Here is a 12,558-nt window from a genome sequence, read left to right as displayed (position 1 = left end):
CTATTTCTGAATCAGTGTTACTGCGTATCCTTTTCGCATTTCTATCCTGGTTAGGGCTTTCATGTGTTCGCTTATCTTTTCATTCTTCATTTTTCTTATAAAAATTTATCTTAGGTTGCTGATATGTTTGTTCATTCCTAGGGATTTTCTTGTTGGGCAAGTGCCAACTGTATACTTTGTTATTCTTGTAATCTATTTCGTCACGTTTAAATTTGTCATATTTCAAATTCTTTAAATTGAGGTACATTTAAATTTCTAATGTGAATGAATAATTTCATATTCATAATATTTATTGATTTTATTTTTATGATTTTTTATTCATGAAATTACAGACCATTTTTTGTGCAGTTATATTTGATACCTGGACATTCAGAAACCCCACAACACGATAAAGCTGAGGTAAAGGCAATATATATCTTCATTTGTTCTGATGGATGCTTTACCATATGCATATTCAATATAAGTTATTCTTTATTTTCCATTTTATATGTTACACCACATACATATATGTTTGTTTTAGTTATGTTTTTGATTTTTATTATTTGAGTATGTGTTATTTATTGTATATTGTAACCCCTGACGCAGCCCCATTGTAAGAGGGTGAAACTCGGTCTGAGTCAGGCTTGTTTACATATTTGTGTCTCTGCTCAATAAAGGAATCCAGATCGGACATTTGGCTGCTAATTCTGGACTGTTGCCCTCACTGCTGTATGTGTTTCCACCTTGGCTTCTGATTGGAAAGGTGCTGCGGTGCATAGAAGCTCACCCGACAGAGGTGATCTTGGTTGCTCTGGAATGGCCGAGACGTCCATGGTTTGTGGACCTAATCAAACTATCCTTGGACAGACCCCTGCGTTTTCGGGATCTCCCGAATCTTTTACGTCAGGGACCCGTTTATTTGGAAGAGGCAGATCGCTTTTGTCTAGCGGCATGGCTTTTGAGAGGCAACAGCTAAGGAGCAAAGGCTATCCAGATGCAGTGGTGGCTACCCTTTTGCAATCAAGGAAAACCTCTACTTCCCTGTCTTATGTCAGTGTGGGGAGTTTGAGTCTTGGTGTGTGGAACACAAGGTAGACCCTACTCGAGCATTGGTGTCTGATATCTTGTCCTTCTTGCAGGCCAGTCTGGCTAAAGGCTTATCGTGCAGTTCTCTAAGGGTGCAGGTATCTGCCCTCGGTTGCTTCCGTGATAAGATACGGAGTAGCCTTAGCCGCAGATCCGGACGTGGTACGTTTTCTCCGAGGGGCGAAACATTTGTGTCCTCCGGTCAGGAATCCTTGTCCTTCATGGAGCCCAAATTTTGTTCTCAAAGCTCTGTGTACAGCACCATTTGAACCTTTGAAGAGGGTGGCACTCAAAGATCTTACATGGAAGGTGGTTTTTCTTGTGGCTATTTTCTCAGCGCGCCGGGTGTCGGAGCTTCAGGCGTTATCCTGCAGGCAGCCTTTCTTGAGGATAACAGATGCGGGAGTTTCTTTGCGGACAGTTCCTTCCTTTCTGCCAAAGGTTGTGTCCTCCTTCCATTTGAATCAGTTGGTGGAGCTCTCGTCTTTTCCGGATTTGGACCACTCCGATCCACAATCTAGAGATCTGAGGAAGCTTGAAGTGTGCTGGGTGCTGTTGCGATATTTGGAGGTTACCAATAACTTCCGCATGTTGGACCATCTTTTCGTGCTGTGGAGTGGTCCCAGAAGAGGACATAACGTGTCTAGGGCTACGATAGCCCGCTGGTTGAGAGGTGATTGGTTAGGCGTACCTGCTTCATGGCCAGTTGCTTCCGGTGGGTCTTCGAGCACATTCTACCCGTTCGCAGGCAACCTTGTGGGTGGAGTGTCAGCAAGTTTCACCACAAGAGATATGTATGGCGGCTACTTGGAAGTCTTTGCACACCTTTACTAGACATTACCAGTTGGATGTCCAGGCCCCGGGCTCTGGTGGCTTTGAAGGTGTGATCTGAGCAGGACTCTAAGGGTCCAACACCGTGTAAGACAGCTCTGGTACATCCCAAAGTCTGGACTGATCAGAGTACGTACAAGGAAAGGAAAATTAGTTTCTTAACGGATAAGTTTCGTTCCTGTAGTACCACGGATCAATCCAGAGTCCTGCCCATTTCAGGGTTGAGTTGATGGAGACTCTGCTCGTGCAGTTCTTTTGTTCTATTTCGGCAGATTACTTTCAAAGTTATAGCAGGTTTTACTCACCATTAGCGTTCGTGGGTAGCATCTCGGTATTATAGGGTTTTCTTCTCCCACGCTCACGGTGGGGTAAATTTCAAATCAGAGTTCATATTTGGTTTTCAATGTTCTGCTTTGATACAGTGCAATACTGACTGACTGTAGGTAGCACCTTAGGGTATAGGGCAGCGTCATTCAAAGGTCTGTCTCCATCTGTTGGAGGGGAGGCAAAACCCAGGAGTCTGGACTGATCTGTGGTACTACAGGAAACAAAACTTATCAGTTAAGAACTAATTTTCCTCTCCTCCCGCTGCAGGAGACCATCTCTGTACTCAGCTGATAAGCGTTGAGCCCAGGTAAGTTTAAAAAAAAAAAAGAAAGGAAGAAGATTTACCTCCCACTTCATAGACATTTTGGAGGGTTTTCAGTAAGACTTCCTCAGTTCTCCTTGTTTGGTGTGCCATACCGACATTGTTCCTAATCCTGTTGGGGGTAAGGGAAAGTGGGCTTCTGAGCAGGTTGAGCGGCCCCCTGATAGGCTAGGCCCCGCCTTAGGCTTGGTCGGCACACTGCCTGATATGCTGCGGTGGTGCCATCTGGTGCATGCCATATTGCTCTCCATAGAATGCCTGTACACGCAGTGTGTTGGCTCTGCGCATGCGTAACGTGCATAACGTCGTGTGAGTACATTCATGCACAACGTGCTAAGCGCAGAATACAAGTAGAGCTGGGCGCATGGGCAGTGTGTGTGCCTCGCCGCATCCCACCTAGGTGACTGCAGTCTATGCTTATAAAAATTTAAGCGTGAGCCGACAGAATACATTGTTACAGCCACTAATGGCTCCTGCAGCCAAGAGACATAACTGCCTTTCTCTCTGTGCTGCTTGTCATATTAGGGCTTCACAGTCTGACCTGGATTCCAACTTATGTCTGTACTGTGAGGAAGCCCAGGGAGATTTGGCCTCTCTGGACTTTAAGTCCAGCTCCTCCCATTCAGAGGATGGGTTAGCCACAGCCTTAACTGGAAGTACCCCGGTTCTGAGTACCCCCGGGACTGGGTCATCCATGGGAGAGGGAAAGTCAGTCAGCGGCACCTACCCCTGTAGCTCTTGGGCTAGTCTTGGACCTGGCTGCCTTCTCTTGGGTAGAATTTTTCCAGGGTCTTCAAGATTTCGTACAGGCTGTCTGTTACCTCACTTGCCCCTATCCGGACGGAACCTCAGCCGGTAAGCCCTCCCTCTCCCAATTCTATCGGCAAACCTCGAGGCATGCCTTGCCTCATCAAGGGTTTCCCTGGCAGGGACCCGGACGGATGGAGTCCATCCTTAAACAGGACTTTGATTCAATAGCAATGACCTTACAGATTGCTTCTTGTTGTGCCCTGGCAGCATGTTTGTGCCTACTCCTCTCTCAGGAAGTGGATGACGTGCGGGTGAATTCCAAAGTGGTTATGGAACCCGCCGCAGCCTTCTTAGCTGAGGCAGGCTCGAATCTAGTCAGTACTTTGGCCAGAGGAGTGGCCTCAGTGGTGGCAGCCAGAAGACAGCTATGGCTGCGGAATTAGTCAGCAGACACAACCTCCAAGGCAAATCTTACATAGATGCCCTTTAAAGGATCACTCCTTTTCGGAAGCAAATTGGAAAAGCTGGCCAGTAAATGGGACGAATCTCCAGTTCCCTGGCTACCAGAAGATGAGAGAGCAGTTACAGCACCCCTCACCTATGAGAGGTTGATCCAGGGGCCCCCAATGCTTTTGCCCCTACAGAAACTCGATATTTCAGAGGTCCCGGCCCTTTGGGAGATCTCAATCCTTTCATAATAGACAGCCCAAGTGAGGGGGTAGGCTTGGGTTCAGGTTCGTCCCAAACCCCCCCAATGAAATTTTGCCAACCTATCCTCGAACGAGGAGATAGGGGGTCGACTGTCCCTCTTTTACCAGAGGTGGTGGGTCAAGGTCACTTCTGACAAATGGGTACTGGAGGTCATACGAGAAGGATATGCGCTGGAATTTTACAGCTCGGGATGTATTCATGATGTCTCCTTGCCACTTATTCATGATGTCTCCTTGCCACTCTTAGGCACCTCAGGATGAGGGCTATAATCCCTGTACCAGCGCCCCAGGAAAATACGAGGCATTATTTCATCGTACCCAAGAAGGAAGAGTCCTTTTTGCCCCATCCTGGACCGCAAAAGTGTCAGCCAACATCTGAGTGAATCACTTCCGTGTGGAAACCCTACGCACCTTGATAATGGCTGTACAATTGGGAGAGTTCTTAACCTCCCTCGACCTATCCAAGGACTACCTACATATTCCAGTCCATCGAGAACACAGTTTCCTATGCTTTGCGGTTCTGGGTCGCCATTATCAGTTCCAGGCTCTGCCCTTTGGCCTAGCTACCACCCTCAGAAAAATCTCCAAAATTATGGTGGTTGTAGTGGCAGCATTGAGAAAAGAGGGAATCCTGGGGCACCCATACTTGGACGCCTGGTTGATCCTGGCCAAGTCCATGGAAGAGAGTCTCCGGGTGACCAACAGGGTGACATCCATCCTTCAGGAACTAGGTTGGGTCATAAACTTGAACAAAAGCAATCTCAAGCTCTCCCAATCCTTGGAATATTTGGGAGTCTGGATCAACACCAGGTAGGGCAAGGTCTTCCTGCCGACCACTCGGATAAGGAAGTTGATATCCCAAGTACGTCAGTTGATGAGCACGATATGCCTGACGGTGTGGAGCTATCTCCAAGTTCTTGGTTTGGTGGCAAACCTGGACGTAGTGCCTTGGGCTAGTGCACACATGCAACCACTTTAACGCTCACTACTGTTATGTTGGAACCCGCAGTCTCAAGACTATTCGATTTGCTACACTTACCGATGGGAGCATGCTCTCTGCTCCAGTGGTGGTTGCAGGAAGCTCATCCGAGCAGGGGTGTACCTCTGTCTTCTCCAAACTGGCTGGTCCTCACAACAGACACGTGCCTCTGGGGCTGGAGAGCTCACTGTCAGGAACTGATGGCCTAGGGACGTTAGACCAAGGAAGAGGCCCTCTGGAACATCAACCACATGGAAGCCCAGGCAGTCAGATTGGCGTGTCTACAATTCAGCCACAAACTCCAGGGTCAAGCAGTTCATGTAATGTAGGACAACGCAACAACTGTAGCCTACATCAATAGCCAGGGTGGAATAAAGAGCCAGCAAGTGTCACAAGAGAGAGATCTCCTTATGGAATGGGTGGAAATACATCTACAGCTGATCTCAGCCTCCCACATCTCAGGAAAAGACAACATCAGAGCAGACTTTCTAAGCAGGGAGAGTCTGGATCCAGGAGAGTGGGCGTTTTGGCCAAAGCCTTTCAGCTGATAGTAGATCGCTGGGATCTCCCGTCCATCGACCTGCTGGCGGCATCTCACAACATGAAGGTTCCCCAGTTCTTCAGTCTCAGAAGAGATCAGTGGCCCCTGGGGATCGATGCTCTCATTCAGACCTGGCCAGAAGAAGAGTTGCTATACGCCTTCCCTCCGTGGCCCCTGCTGGGAAGGGTTATTCGCAGAATCAAGCACCACAGGGTATTAGTTCTAGTAGCTCCAGATTGGCCCAGGCATCCATGGTATGCGGACATGCAGAGACTCCTTGTGGAGACCCCCCCCTGTGCTTCCCACCATACTGGGACCTGTTGCAGCAGGGACCGATCCTTCATGAGGATCAGACTCAATTCTGTCTTATGGTCTGGCCCTTGAGAGGGCTCACCTGATGAAGCAAAGATATTCTGTGGCAGTAATTGTCACCTTACTCCGCGCGTGGAAGTTCTCTATGTCCCTAGCGTATGCGCGGGTCCGGAGAGTATTTGTGGCCTGGTGCAAGGAATGTGGTGTCCCCACCTTGGGCGGACAAAATCCCACTAATTCTGGAATTTTTGCTGGATGGCTTGAATAAAGGTTTGACCCATAACTCCTTGAAGGTCTAGGTAGCGGCGCGCTCATGTTTCAGAGGCGAGGTGAATGGAACCTGCCTGTTGGCTCATCTGGATGTGGCCCTTTTCTGAAAGGGGTGAAGCACCTCCAGCTACCCCTACTCTGGCCAGTTCTTGTGACATCTTAATGTAGTAGTAGAATTTTTGGCAGGGCCTTCCTTTCGGCCACTGCACATTCTTTCCTTGCATTCATTAATCTTGAAAACAGTGTTCTTGGTGGCTATATGCTCGGCACATTGCACCTCTGAAATACAAGCATTGTCATATAGGAACCGTTCCTCCGAATGACTCCAGGAGTGTTACAGCTTTGTACCGTTCCATCCTTCTTGCCCAAGGTAGTCTCGGAGTTTCATTTGAATCAGTCTATTTCGTTGCCATCATTAGATAAGCTCAAGGACGTGGAAGATTACCGCCGCCTCTGTCATTTGAATGTCAGTAGACTTTTGGTGCGGTATCTGGAAGTTTCAAAACCGGTCTGAAAGATGGACCGCCTGTTTGTTGTTCACGGTGGAAAGGAAGCAGAGCGAACCAGCTTCGTAGGCTACCATAGCTTGTTGATTTTGGTGGTGGTAACAGGAGCCTATGCGGAAGCAGGAAAGTCTCTGGTTAAAGCTCATTCCACTAGAGCTCAGGTGGTCTCATGAGCAGAAGCTAGACTGCTGTCTCCCATCAATATTGTATATTAATTGATTATGCTCACATTACTGTATCTTAATTTGAATTGTGATGTAAACAGACATGAAGCCTCCACAAATATCAGTATGTAAAATTGAATAAATAAATATCTGCCGAGTGGCACCATGGTCCTCCTTGCACTCCTTTCCAGGTTCTATTGCCTGGATGTTCAGGCCCGAGAGGATTCAGCCTTTACAAGGGCAGTGTTAATCGGACCGTGGGCAGCCTCCCATCCCGATCGGAAGTAGCTTTTGTACATCCCATTGGTCCTGAGTCCATCTAGCCACATGCTAGGAAATGGAGGAATTACTTAACTGTTGATTTCATTTTCCTTAGTGTAGACAGATGGACTCAGCATCCCACCCACGGCTGCCCAAGAACTGTGCCAAGGATTCGCCCATGGAGTGGATATCAATTCCATGAGATTACGGGTAAGCAGTCATCCAGTCCCTAGATCAGGGCATCTATATTCTTATTGGGGTTCAGTGTTTGGTTGAGTATAGTTATAGTTATCCGTTTTTAATCATAATATAAATCACATTTTTTTCAATAGTATGTCCACAGTGGCTTTTGAAGAGAATACTGAAGGGCAGAAGACAATGCAGGGGTGTGTATCTAGGGTAACGTCAGCTTTGAAATCCGTCTCCGTCTCCATCTGTTGGCAGGGGAGAATAACCCATTGGTCCTGAGTCTATCTGCCTACACTAAGGAAAACAAAATTATCATATAAGTAATTTCTCCCAGGACAAGCAGGATGTAGTCCTCACATATGGGTGACGTCATCAGGCGAAGCCCTATTATGGAACACTTTTGTCAAAGTTCCAAGAAACTTTGACTGGCACACTGAGCATGCCCAGCATGCCATGATCCCTGTGTCCACAGGGATCAGTCCACGCTGCATTTTGCCTCGCGTTTAGGAGCTCTGAGATTTCTCACAACGTTTCCTCATGGAAACACTTGAAGTTTTACTTCACAAATAATTTCCCTACACGGGTCTCCCTTCGCATACGTTTCATAGACGCTTGGTGAGTACTATGCCCTGTTCTCCGGTTGGTTCCTGTCATCTCACTATCTGTTCCCCCGGGTTACCAACCGAATTGCGGCCCTCTTTTCTCCCTGTGTCTATCACCCTCAGTCCGCCCCACGATGCCTGCAAGTGTCCTTGTTGCGATCTTCCACTGGGTTCATCCGGGCTAGAGGGATTGGGACATCCACAGTTCCCTTTGCGGTCGCCGTCTATGCTGCCAGGGCCCCCATCGATGCCCTCGACTAAAGAAAACGCTCCATATTTCAGGTTCTCAACCAGAGCCCCGTGTAATCCTTGGGCGAGAAACTATGCCAGAAGCAGTAGAGGCATGGTGACCATCCATCACCAATACCATCCGGGACACCGAGGGCATCTTCCTCTGTGCTGGAGAATGACCTGGCCGAGCACCTTTGGGAATCATCACCGGCACGGTGACCGTCCGTCACCGACGCCATGCATGACGTCTGTGGCATCTTCCTCTGTGCTGGAGAATGACCAGGCCGAGCACAGAGGAAAACATCGTTACTGCCATGGTAACCAACCATCACCGGCGCCATTCTGGACACCAGTGGCAGTTTCCTCTGTGCTGGAGAATGGCTGGGCCGAGCACAGAGGGAAACAGTCGCCGGCACCGACGTAGTTCTGTGTTCGGTGCCGGCACTGATACCACACCGGCATTAATGCCCATTGAGCCAGTTGCGAAGCGGGCCCCGGGTACAAGTCTCCATGCTGCTCGGCACCAAGGTGTTCCGACACCGGTGCCGGGTACTGAGCCACCACAGATTCATGTGGAAGTGCCAGTAATGCCTAGCCTGTCTCCCCCTGTAGCTGCACTACCTATACCAGCTTCCAGGGAGGAGCTGGACGTTCCTGTCCGTCAGGCTGTCCTCAATGCCTTCTGGAATCTATTAACACCAGAGCCATCGATATTCGGACCACTGTGCGACCGCCTCGTGGCATCTACCAGCGATAGCCTAAGCCATCGACGCAGACTCATTCTTCTGAGCCTCCACGGACCCCTGTACCTATCCCGGGATCCTCGAAGGGCGATGGGCATTCTAATCCCGCTTTGGCACCGATCCCATTGAGACCTAAGTAAAGGACACGTCTGAAACCATCCCTTTCAACCTGGTCAATAAAAAGGACCAGAAGTTTTCGGGAGGGTCTAGGTCGTAACATCTTCCAAGAATCGTATTGGTTTCACATATTGCTATTTACCAGCTGTGTTTGACACAACAACAAGGGAACCTCTCTGCCATCCACATGAAATTCGAGCAGCATGTGATTGCTTCGAAACGTCCTCCCGTTGCCAGCAACAGGACTCCGTACTAGATGGTAACCTGGCTTACGGCCCCTATTTACGGCCCAAAGTCCAAGATAAACTAGCTGATCTGCCATGCACCGCAGATAATCTTTGTGCGCACACTCCAGCAGGCAGTGGCTCAATTGCAAGACCACCGCGAAACCCTGCGACTGCTCTCTGTTTCTTGCACAGCAAAGAGGGATGCTAGAAGGACCTTCTATCGCTCTCGCGTGAGACCAACTGATATCCAGATCACACCAGCTCCGCCAGTCGGGCAGGCTCCTGGATTTTTCAACCTTGCCAGAGAACAGAACGGTCCATCCCAATGAGGACCAGGACTCGGGATACCGTTCCCCGGATGCAACAAAGCAGAGGATTTTAATCCCGCTATTTCCTACTTTCAACTACCTCCGCCCATCCTGGACCTCAGAAATCTCAACAAATTTCTTCAGAAAGAAAAGTTCAGAATGGTGTCTCTCGGCATCATGTTTCCCTTACTACAACAAGGGGGTTGCCTCTATTCCCTGGACTTTCTATACGCTTCATAGTGAGTCAACATTTTCAATACCAAGTTCTACCATTCGAACTAGCTTCAACAACTTGTGTATTTCATCAAATGCCTAGCAGTGACTGCTGCCCATCTACAAAGAACAGCATTCATGCGTTTCCTTACTTGGACAACTGCCTATAAGGAGTCTATCCAAACAAGGAGCTCTAAATTCTCTCACTATAAATCTACTAAATTTGGCTGGGCTTTCTGATCAACTACCATAAATCCCATAGGGAGCAGATCTGGGCACTACAGTCGCAACGGCCTTCCTGCCCAACAACCGCGCAGACATCCTATCAAATTGTCCACATTTCTGCGTGCATGCAACATAGCCTCAGCCCATCAATTCTTCCATTGCTGAGCCACATGGTTTCCACGATCCACGTCACTCCTATGGCCAGACTAGCCATGAGAAAAACTCAGTGGATTTTAAAATTTCAGTGCTCTAAGCCATTCAACCGCTTTAGTCTCTGATCCATATCACTGATCCAGTAACCAAATCCTCAGATGATCTTGGCCACGGTCACATCCAATTTGGGTTGGAGAGCTCATATCAACACCCTCCAAACCCAGAATGCGTTGACTCCGCTCCATGAAAATTCTCAGATCAACTTCCTGGAGCTTCAAGCCATGCGTTATGCTCTTTATGCCTTAAAACACTGCTTCTCAAACAAAACTTTGTGGATACAGACAGACAATATAGTGGCAATGTGGTATTCGAACAAACAGGGATGCAAAGGCTCTTATCTGCTCTGCCAGGAAAGCGCGCAGTTCTGGGTCTGGGCCCCTTGCACATTCCATGCATCTCCGGGCATACCGAACATACTAGCAGACCATCTCAATCGATGGCTCCATCCTCATGAGTGGTCTCTGAATCCATGTGTAGCGAGCAAAATCTTCTAGCGCTGAGGTCAACCAACCATCTACCTCTTTGCGTCCGAATTGAACCACAAAGTGGACAGATTCTACTCCCTACACAGGCATCGAAATGCGTTAGCCGTGGATGCCTTTGCTTGCTCCTGCAACAAAGGCCACCTATATGCGTCCCTTCCGATACCGCTCATAGCCAAAACTCTCGTGAAGCTACAACAGGATAGGTCTTCAATGATTCTCATAACCCTGTACTGGCCTCGACAAGTATGCTTCCCCATACTTCTCAACCTATCACTCCAGGAACCAATTCGCCTGCCCCACAGGTCAATCTCATAACACAGACTCACTGATATTCTCAGGTACTTGTAGCTTCACGAAAACCTTCCACACGTAAATCTTACCATTCGAAATGGGCATGATTTACCAAATGGCGTGCACAAAAAGGTATTGGCCCCTTTTTCCTGCACCACTCCATCTCTATTAGGCTATCTAGGATACCTTTTGGATTCTGGTCCCTAGACATCCTCTGCATAGGTACACCTCTGTTCCATCTCAGTGTTCCACCAGGGAGTAGGGGATGTCCTGTTAACGGCTTAACCCCTTATGAGTCAGCTTATCATAGGTTTTCTACAAATTAAGCCGCCTCTACGATCACTGGTTACGGAATGGGGCCTAAATGTAGTGCTTACAAAGCTCATACATTCCCCGTTCGAGTCTTTGCATTCTTATAACACTAAAATTCTAACATGGAAAATTATTTTCCTCGTAGCCTCACCTCTGCTAAAAGGGTCAGTGAGTTACAAGTCCTTGTTGCATACTCAGCAGACACTAGGTTCCTCCATGACCAACTGGTCCTCTGTCCTCACCCTAAATTTCTTCTTAAGGTGGACACAGTCTCTCACCTTACTCAGTCTATGGTTTGCCCACTCTTTCCCAAGGCCTCACTCTCTCACCAGGGCAAGAGGGTGTTGCATACCTTGGCTGTAAGCATGCACTTGCATTCTATCTAGACCGCACTGCACGCCATAGGAATTCCATCCTACTCTTTGCTTCTTTGACAAAGACAAGCTGCGAGTTCCAGTGGGCAAACAAACTCTCTCCAATTAGCTAGCAGACTGTATCGAATTCTGCTATGAGAAAGCAGGCCTTCCTTTCCAGAGGTGAGTGCAGGCACATTTTGTTAGGACCATGGCAACATCAGTAGCCCACTATCGTTCAGTACCAGTTGCCGATATCTGTTAGGCTGCGACATGGAGCTCTCTTCACACATTCGCAGCCCTCTACTGCTTAGATAAGGAAGTCCATCAAGACTCTGCCTTTGGCCAATCTGTCTTGGGAAAACTTTGTTCCAGTATAATCCCCAACTCCTTCTACAACCACTTGCTGTGATTTCAGGCTGCCTCATCATTGCCAATAGCACCCCAATTATTGTGCCTGCTGCACGAGTTGTCTGCTATTGGCCTGTTGTAATATGATTCAGCCTGTAGTTTGCTAATCATACATATATATGTGAGGACTACCATCCTGCTTGTCCTAGGAGAAAGCAGAGTTGCTTACCTGTAACAGGTGTTCAACCAGGACAGCAGGATGTAGTCCTCACAAAACCCACCCGCCACTCCATGGAGTTTGTACCGCTTACGTTTATTATTTTATTTTTTGCTCGTGGTTTTTGCTACAAACGAGACTGAAGGGAGACCCCTGTGGACATAGGGATCATGGCATGCTGGGCATGCTCAGTGTGCCAGTCAAAGTTTCTAGAAACTTTGACAAAAATTTTCTGTAATAGAGCTCCGCCTGATGTCACCCATATGTGAGGACTACATCCTGCTGTCCTGGGAGAACACCTGTTACAGGTAAGCAACTCTGCTTTCTCCATTCTCTTCCTTCCCTTTAGATTGGTCCACTCGATGCAAACAGATTATGAAGCTGTGGCGAAAGGTCCCTGCCACAGACAAAGCCCCTTACCTGGTGAGTATGTAATTTGCTTT

General features: G+C 48.2%; 1 protein-coding gene across 7 annotated transcripts in view; it reads left to right on the top strand.

The window, feature by feature from the left end:
• Positions 1-12,558, top strand: part of KMT2D (lysine methyltransferase 2D) — a 610,975-nt gene that overhangs the window by 241,374 nt on the left and 357,043 nt on the right. For all 7 annotated transcript variants that reach the window (XM_029594656.1, XM_029594657.1, XM_029594655.1 and 4 more), the window contains one exon: positions 12,465-12,538. In XM_029594656.1, the coding sequence (XP_029450516.1) occupies positions 12,465-12,538 (74 nt within the window). The remainder of the gene's footprint in view (positions 1-12,464; positions 12,539-12,558) is intronic.

The sequence above is a fragment of the Rhinatrema bivittatum genome, chromosome 3 (genome assembly GCF_901001135.1).
Source record: "Rhinatrema bivittatum chromosome 3, aRhiBiv1.1, whole genome shotgun sequence".
Taxonomy (NCBI): Eukaryota; Metazoa; Chordata; class Amphibia; order Gymnophiona; family Rhinatrematidae; genus Rhinatrema; species Rhinatrema bivittatum.
This window is presented reverse-complemented; position numbering and strand designations above follow the sequence as displayed.